At 44.4% G+C, this 10,000-nt stretch overlaps 1 protein-coding gene across 1 annotated transcript in view; it reads right to left on the bottom strand.

The window, feature by feature from the left end:
• Positions 1–10,000, bottom strand: part of LOC143302038 (prolyl 4-hydroxylase subunit alpha-1-like) — a 43,116-nt gene that overhangs the window by 12,609 nt on the left and 20,507 nt on the right. The window contains exons 7-12 of the mRNA XM_076616526.1: positions 8,371–8,538; positions 7,829–7,893; positions 6,690–6,813; positions 4,561–4,614; positions 3,796–3,858; positions 2,859–2,927 (exon numbers count right to left, since the gene is read on the bottom strand). Of these exons, the coding sequence (XP_076472641.1) occupies positions 2,859–2,927; positions 3,796–3,858; positions 4,561–4,614; positions 6,690–6,813; positions 7,829–7,893; positions 8,371–8,538 (543 nt within the window). The remainder of the gene's footprint in view (positions 1–2,858; positions 2,928–3,795; positions 3,859–4,560; positions 4,615–6,689; positions 6,814–7,828; positions 7,894–8,370; positions 8,539–10,000) is intronic.

Below are 10,000 nucleotides of genomic sequence, written 5' to 3'. Positions count from 1 at the left end.
TGGGTTCTTTTACGTGCGCTAAGTGCATACTGTACACGGGACCTCGGTTTATCGTCTCATCCGAATGACTAGCGTCCAGACCACCACTCAAGGTCTAGTGGAGGGGGAGAAAATATCGACGGCTGAGCCGTGATTCGAACCAGCGCGCTCAGATTCTCTCGCTTCCTAAGCGGACGCGTTACCTCTAGGCCATCACTCCACTATCGGAACTGCAAGAAGATCAGGATAATCAGACAAAGGCTAAACAAGAATTTCACCACCGTGAATCAGCACACTACAGCCATCTGAAGGCACACAGTTCAAACAAAATACCACATGTCCGACTCGTCCTTATCATCACTTTTTCTTCTTTTTTTTCACCGAAATTCACCCTCCCTGACAGCGCGCCGTGGCACAATCGGTTACACGTTGAAACTCTTTTTCAGTGTTCACCAGGGATCGGGGTTCGAGGCCCCGTGTTGTGCCCTGGGGAAAGGCACTTTACTCCGATCTGCCTCACTCCACCCAGGTGTGAACGGCTACCTGGGGAAGGGAAGGTTTAGAACTGCGGCAGGAGAGGGTTGGGCCCCGGCTTCCTACGCCCAGCCCCAGACACAGTGGGTATGAATTCACTGCTCTGAGGGTCGTAAATGGCTGTGGTACCTCTTTTAGCTGTTCGTCATCAATATCGTCACACTCCAGTGAATCAAATAAAGCTGCACAACCTCCAATCAGTGACTGTCAGTAGTCAGTCAGTTCTATGAAAAAGTCTATTACCTTTCCTATCAGAATGAATTCAGTGTCATGGTTGGACCAGAACAATGACTTTCTCTACTGAACACCTTCAAGACTTAAGCATAACAATTCAACAGTCAATCGATATTACTCAATCATTTTTTTTTTAATAATGACGCATATTCGATCCATCCTCTTTTAAGTTTTGAGGTTTTAAGCTAAACTGAACAACCATTTACAAGACCCAGGCTTTGACAAGCAAGTGACAGACCTGGAGGAATTTGGTGGACTGTTCTGTGTGGCGCCCCAGTGATTCTTGACAAAGAAGAAGGAGGAGGACGAGGAGAAGGACGAACAGCAGCAGCAGAACAAGAAGAAAAAGAAGAAGGTGATGATGATGATGATGACGATGACGACGACGACGACGATGGTGATGATGAAAACGAGGAAGAAGAAACATGAACAACAGAGCCGGGCTACATGAGCGGTTGTACCGACGCTAAGTCAGCTGGTCGTCACGTTATGAACGCCCCGAGCTCCATGCCAATGTCGCAAGGAGCAAGGTGGCAGAGTGGTGAAGACACTTATCTGTCAATACAGTGTCCGGGAGGGTCTGGGTTCCATTCCCGCTCTCGCCCTTTCTCCCAAGTTTGACTGAAAAATCAAACTGAGTGTATAGTCATTCGGATGAGACGATAAACACCGCGGTCCCGTGTGTAGCACGCACGTGGCGCACACAAAAAGAACCCATGGCAACGAGAGTGTTGTCCTCTGGCAACATTCTGTAGAACAGAAATCCACTCTGACTGCTACACAAACAAAATGCATGCACTCAAGGCCTGACAAAGCGCATCCCGTTATGCTGCTGTCAGGCATCTGTGTAGCAGTTATGGTGTAGCACATATGGATTCGCCCACACACACCACACACACACACATACAAACACACACACACACACACACACCACACACACACACACACACAGACACACACACCACACACACACACACACCACACACACACACACACACACCACACACACACACACACACACCACACACACACACACACACCACACACACACACACACACACCAAACACACACACACACACACCACACACACACACACACACCAAACACACACACACACACCACACACACACACCACACACACACACACACACACACACACCACACACACACACCACACACACATACCAACCAAACACACACACACACACAGAAACTCCGGGTTCTCACACAGGCTCACACTGTTCACACACGTGAGCCAACAAAACAAAACACCACGAACACACACACACACACACACACAGAGAAACTCCGGGTTCTCACACAGGCTCACACTGTTCACACACGTGAGCCAACAAAACAAAACACCACGAACACGAACACACACACACACACACACACACACACACACACACACACAGAGAAACTCCGGGTTCTCACACAGGCTCACACTGTTCACACACGTGAGCCAACAAAACAAAACACCACGAACACGAACACACACACACACACACACACACACACACACACACACAGAGAAGCTCCGGGTTCTCACACAGGCTCACACTGTTTACACACGTGAGCCAACAAAACAAAACACCACGCACACACACACACACACACACACACACACAGACAACCGAACTCCGGGTTCTCACACAGGCTCACACTGTTTCCACACGTGAGCCAACAAAACAAAACACCACACACACACACACACACACACACACACTGTTGACACACGTGAGCCAACAAAACAAAACACCACACACACACACACACCACACACACACACAACCGAACTCCGGGCTCTCACACAGGCTCACACTGTTTCCACACGTGAGCCAACAAAACAAAACACCACACACACACACACACACACCCCACACACACACACACACTGTTGACACACGTGAGCCAACAAAACAAAACACCACACACACACACACACACACACACACACCACACACACACACACACACACACACACCCCACACACACACAACACCACACACACACACTGTTGACACACGTGAACCAACAAAACAAAACACCACGGTGAGGTAGACGGAGGAGAGAGAAAGAAAACGTCACGAGGAAAAGACAACTCTACCTTCTGTGGAGCGACTGAGATTTTAGAGTGAAGGAACACTGTGTTGCCTCCCTTCTCCACGTCCGTCAGCTGTCCACAGTGAACAGAAAGATTCAGTCCACAGTTCTGCCCCTTTGGGGACGTGGAGGACGCAGTGATGATGTAATAATGTACAGACATGTTGGATCGAAACTTCAGCCCAGCAATGTCAAATGGAACCAGCATAAAACGCACCCAAAATTACAATACTTTTTTTCTTTCAATTCAAGATGTAAGTTCAATACCCAAGTTTTATGAATACCCTGGAACGAAGATGAAATTAATTAGATGCAAAATGATTTTTTTTAACTCTGGTGGAATTCAATATTACAAAATAGCAATGTAAAAATCCAAACACACAATAAGATATTAATCACAAGGCTCACGACACATATTTACCAGAGTAAGTCAATAATTATTAAGAATAAGAGCAGTAACACCAAACCATAAGCGGCAGTTTCAATCGTAACAAAAACCATGTCAGACATCAGTATTTACATATTGTCACGGTTACCATTCACCTACATGCTGAATTATTTCAATCAATGATAAGAATTAACAATACACATTAAAACTATGTGGCTTGGTACATAGGAAACACTGAAAAATCACGCAAATCAGTGTGTGTGTGTGAATGTGTGTGTGTGTGAACTATACGCGCGCACAATAAAGTAGTGTGCGTGTTGTGGTGTGTTTGTTGAGAGGTGTGTGTGTGTGTGTGTGTGTGTGTGTGTGTGTGTTGAGTTGTGTGTGTGTGTGTTGCAGTGTATGTGTGTGTAGCTGAGATGTGTGTGTGTGTGTGTGTTGCAGTGTATGTGTGTGTGTGTGTTGAGTTGTGTGTGTGTGTGTTGCAGTGTATGTGTGTGTGTAGCTGAGATGTGTGTCAAGAGAGGTGCCAACAGAGGACATCACGACTCACATAGATCAGGAACGTGGCCAGTCGTTCTCCAGAACTCTTCAGCAAGTCGTCGTCAGGAGGATCCTGAACACACACACACACACACACACACACACACACAAATACACCTCAACACACACACACACACACACACACACACACACACAAACACACAACACACACACACACACACACACAAATACACCTCAACACACACACACACACACACACACACACAAATACACAACACACACACACACACACACAAATACACCTCAACACACACACACACACACACACACACACACACACAAACACACACACACAACAACAACAACAACAACAATAATAAAATAGCAGTGGGTTGACAGGCCAATTCTACAATACTGCTGCTGTTGCTACTACCACCACCACAAACAATAAGAATGAGAATAATAACTCCACTACCAATAGTAGCTGTAGTAGCCATCCTTCAGTCTGGGAAGACTATGGAGAGTGGTCTGGGTGATGTTTCTGGCGCAGTGCCAATTCTGATTTCACATACCTCTTCGGGGAATACCACTTCTGTGCTATGACTACTACGACCATTATTATTGCTACTGCTGCTACTTCTATTACTGCTACTGCTAATGATAAAACATATATAAGAAATAATAAAAGTAATGATGATGATGATGATAACACCTCAACACACACACACACACACACACACACACACACACACATGTGGATCATGTTGTGATAATGATATTAGAGCAACAACAGCAACAACAAACAACAACTCACATCAAATGGATCCATGTGTAAGTCATAGTGTCCACCCAACCCGTAGTTGACAATCTGTAACACACCACAACGTCCTGTTGATGGTCAGATAATCACCACTGACAATCTGTAACACACCACAACGTCCTGTTGATGGTCAGATAATCACCACTGACAATCTGTAACACACCACAACGTCCTGTTGATGGTAAGATAATCACCACTGACAATCTGTAACACACCACAACGACCTGTTGATGGTCAGATAATCACCACTGACAATCTGTAACACACCACAACGACCTGTTGATGGTCAGATAATCACCACTGACAATCTGTAACACACCACAACGACCTGTTGATGGTAAGATAATCACCACTTACAATCTGTAACACACCACAACGACCTGTTGATGGTCAGATAATCACCACTTACAATCTGTAACACACCACAACGACCTGTTGATGGTCAGATAATCACCACTGACAACCTGTAACACACCACAACGTCCTGTTGATGGTAAGATAATCACCAATGACAATCTGTAACACACCACAACGTCCTGTTGATGGTCAGATAATCACCACTGACAATCTGTAACACACCACGTCCTGTTGATGGTCAGATAATCACCAATGACAATCTGTAACACACCACAACGACCTGTTGATGGTCAGATAATCACCACTGACAATCTGTAACACACCACAACGACCTGTTGATGGTCAGATAATCACCACTGACAATCTGTAACACACCACAACGACCTGTTGATGGTCAGATAATCACCACTGACAATCTGTAACATCACAACGACCTGTTGATGGTCAGATAATCACCACTGACAATCTGTAACACACCACAACGTCCTGTTGATGGTAAGATAATCACCACTTACAATCTGTAACACATCACAACGTCCTGTTGATGGTAAGATAATCACCACTGACAACCTGTAACACACCACAACGTCCTGTTGATGGTAAGATAATCACCACTTACAATCTGTAACACATCACAACGTCCTGTTGATGGTCAGATAATCACCACTTACAATCTGTAACACCACAACGTCCTGTTGATGGTCAGATAATCACCACTGACAATGTGTAACATCACAACGACATGTTGATGGTCAGATAATCACCACTGACAATCTGTAACACACCACAACGTCCTGTTGATGGTCAGATAATCACCAATGACAATCTGTAACACACCACAACGACCTGTTGATGGTAAGATAATCACCAATGACAATCTGTAACACACCACAACGACCTGTTGATGGTCAGATAATCACCACTGACAATCTGTAACACACCACAACGACCTGTTGATGGTCAGATAATCAACACTGACAATCTGCAAGCCATACCAACGACCTTTTATTATAAGGCAGTGAAGAATGATGATCTGTTAGTCATACCAACGACTGCTTTATTATAAGGCAATGGACAATGACAATTTGTTAGTCACCACAAAGATCTATTTATGATAAGTGTTGAATAGAAAACCTCAACCATCTATTCAACACAGCCATTTCACCCACTCTAGGAAGACATTGTCGGGAATGGCCAGAGGGCAAAACTGATGCGGAAGTGAAACTACTCATAGAAGAAAACAGTAAAGAAGAGGACATCATCATATACACAGATGGCTCAGGCACCAAAGACCAATCCGATTGGGGATTCACTGTGAAAGAAAATGGAAAAACAGTTAGGGAAGAGAATGCTGCCTACAAAGTCACAACCTCCAGCCTAACGATGGAAGTTGAAGCTGTGACACATGCCCTCCAGTGGCTATCGCCCATCCATATGCCCGGAAACCAACATGCCATGATTCTAACCGACTCAATGAACCTCATACAGAAAATTGAAAACGGAATGGGAAGCCCAGAGTGGCATAAGGCAATGCGCAACTTTTGTGTGTGTGTGTGTGTGTGTGTGTGTGTGTGTGTGTGTGTGTGTGTGTGTGTGTGTGTGTGGCTGAGGGAGAGAAGAAGAAGAGGGAGGAGGAGGAGGAGGAGCAGCAGCAGCAGCAGCAGAACAACAACAACAACAACAGCAACAACAACAACGACAACAACAACAAAACCAACAGCAACAACACGAAGAAACAAACAAACACAACACGTGCGGCATTTTACCTGAAATGCTTCTGAGGAACTTGGTCCATTGGGAGTTCTCTGTGCCACTTCCAACCCGGTCACACTCTTCACTCTCTGGGACAGCCTGTTGGCTTGGACTATCTCGTCGTCATAAACCCAGCCCCTGTCACGCCAACATGCACTAACATCATTATTTTTTTAACTCTTTTGATGTATACGTCTTCATAAACCTATACCTTGTGAAGTCAATAAACACATTACATCATTTCTAACTCGTTTGATGTAAATATCGCCATAAACTCAGACCATGTGAGGTCAATACACACATTACATCAATTCAAACTATTCTAATGTAGATAACGTCATAAACTAACTTTTTCCCATGTGACGTTATACACACATTACATCATTTCGAACTCGTTTGATGAAAATATCGCCAACAAACACAGCCCTTGTGACGTCAATACACATACGACATAATTTTGAACTCGTTTAATGAAAACGTCGTCATAAACTCAAGCCCATGTGACGTACAAAATACATCATTTCGAACTCTTTTCTGGTAAATATCCTTCTAAACCTCAGCGCATATGAGGCTGATATACACAGTACATCATTTCGAACTCTTTAAATGTAAACATCGTCATAAACACATCCCATGTGACGTCAATACACAAACTACGTAATTTCGAACCCGTTTAATGCAATCATCGTCATAAACGTAGACCTTGTGACGTCAATATACGCATTACATCATTTCGAACTCGTCTGACCTAAACCTCGTCATGAACCAACCTATGTGACGTCAATACACACATTATATCATTTCGAACTCGTTCATAAAAATATCGCCATAAACCCAGTCCTTGTAATGTCAATGCCCACATGACATAATTTTAACTCGTTTTATATTAACGTCATCATACAACTCAGCACATGTGACGTCAATACACGAATTACATCATTTCGAACTCGTTTGACGTAATCATCGTCATAATCCCAGATGATGTGGCGTCAATAACACATTACAATAATTTCAAATTCGTTAGTTGCCACAACCAGAAGCTCTGAGCACGGCAGAGTGCCTCCGAGTCGCACTACAGTGGACAATCATGACTATCAAGACAGGGGCTACAAAGGAATGAATCAGACAAGCATTGCGAGGACTGTGTCCTTACAAGTTGCTGGTCCTTATGAAGGAGGTGGTGGCGTTGATCCCCATTCCCACAAGTCCGCGAAACATCTGTACAGAACAGGATCACGTTCAGCCCTTACATCGTTACAACAACATCATCAACAACAACAAGAACAACAACAACAATAATTATAATGACAATGATAACATTAATAATAATATTGATAATAATGAGACAAAGATGACATATCACACACAAACACACACGCACACACACGCCCATCTTTCACACACACACACACACACACACACGCCATCCTTCACCCCCACCCCTCCACACACACAACAACCAGCACCACACACACACACACACACACACACACACACACAACAACCAGCACCACACAAACACACACCCACACACACACACACACACACACACACACACACACACACTGCACACACACAACAACCAGCACCACACACACACACACACACACACCCTGCACACACACAACAACCAGCACCACACACACACACACACACACACACACACACACACACACACACACACTGCACACTGACCCTGCCCTTGATGTAGTCCTTGAAGACCCGTGTCTCGGTGTCGGTGATGAAGTCATAGATGAGGGAGGTGAAGGGCGAGGTGGACAGGATCTCCTCCTTGTAGCGAACGTAGGGCAGCGAGGCCACGCCCTGTTTGTAGCGGCACGTGTGAAAGGGGCGGAGCCTAGCCTGGGGGAACACCGCGTGTCTATCATATGTCTGTCTTTCTTTCCTTCTTTCTATCTCTGTTCCATCTACCACCCGTCTACTTATATATCTGGCTAGCTGGCTGTCTGTCTTTGTATCTATCTATCTATCTATCTATCTATCTATCTACCTCTCTCTCTCTCTCTTTCCTTTTGCTCATTTTCGCTTCTTTAGCTTTATTCCCTCTTTAGAGCGAGGGCTGGATGTAAAAAAAAAAGTTACTTGCTCATCTATTACCCTCGATAATAAAGATTGTTTGTTTCTCTCTCTCTCTCTCTCTCTCTCTCTCTCTCTCTCTCTCTCTCTCTCGGAAGAATAGGCAATGCCTAAAATCTTAATCCTTGAATAAAAACGTTTTCTCTCTCTCTCTCTCTCACTCACTCACTCACTCTATCTATCTATCTGCTTGTAGCGGCATGTATGAAAGGGGCGGAGCTTAGCCTGGTGGGACAGCGTGTGTCTACATCTATCTATCTATCTATCTATCTATCTATCTATCTATCTATCTGTTTGCAGCGCGTCTCTATCTATCTACCTATCTGGATAGATGTCTATCGATCTATCAATCTATCCATCTGCTTGTAGCGGCACATGTGAAAGGGGCAGAGCTTAGCCTGGTGGGACGGTGTGTTTCTCTATCTATCTATCTATCTACGTTCTATGTTCTACTTACTACCCATACACACTCCCCCTCTGTGAGCCTTGTCCTTCATACACAGATCCTCCAAGTCGTGTGTTCTATGTCTATGTCATATGCGCTAACAATCTATATTCTATGGTCTACCTGTTCACGTTCTATCTATGTTCTATTTTCCATGCACGCTCACCACCCTGTGAGCCTTGTCCCTCACACACAGGTCCACTATATCACCGAGTATTCTATGTCTATCTATGTTCTATGTTCTGTTTTCTATCCATGCACATTCACCACCCTGTGGGTCTTGTTCCTCACACACAGATCCACCATGTCATCGTGTGTTCTATGTTCTATCAAGTTTCTATGTTCTCTGTTTTATCTATGTTCTATCTTCTATTGGTGTTATATATTCTATCCATGCACACGTACCTACCACACTGTGAGCCTCGTCCCTCATACACAGGTGCACAATGTCATCGTGTGTTCCATGTCTATGTTCTATCAATCTTCATTCTATATTCTATGTTCTCTTTTCTATCCATGTACTACCACAACCCTCTGAGCCTTGTCCCCCATACACATGTCCATCATGTCGTCGTGTGTTCTATGTCTATGTTCTCTATGTTCTATCTACATTCTATCTTCTATCCACGCACTCACCACGCTTTGAGCCTTGTCCCTCAAACACAGATATTCCATGACGTCGTGTGCTCTATATACGCATGTTCTATCTATCTTCTATGTATGTTCTGCCTATCTTCTAACTATGGACGTTCTATCTACGCTCCATCTGTATCCAACACGTTC

The sequence above is a fragment of the Babylonia areolata genome, chromosome 28 (genome assembly GCF_041734735.1).
Source record: "Babylonia areolata isolate BAREFJ2019XMU chromosome 28, ASM4173473v1, whole genome shotgun sequence".
NCBI classification, from domain to species: Eukaryota; Metazoa; Mollusca; class Gastropoda; order Neogastropoda; family Buccinidae; genus Babylonia; species Babylonia areolata.
This window is presented reverse-complemented; position numbering and strand designations above follow the sequence as displayed.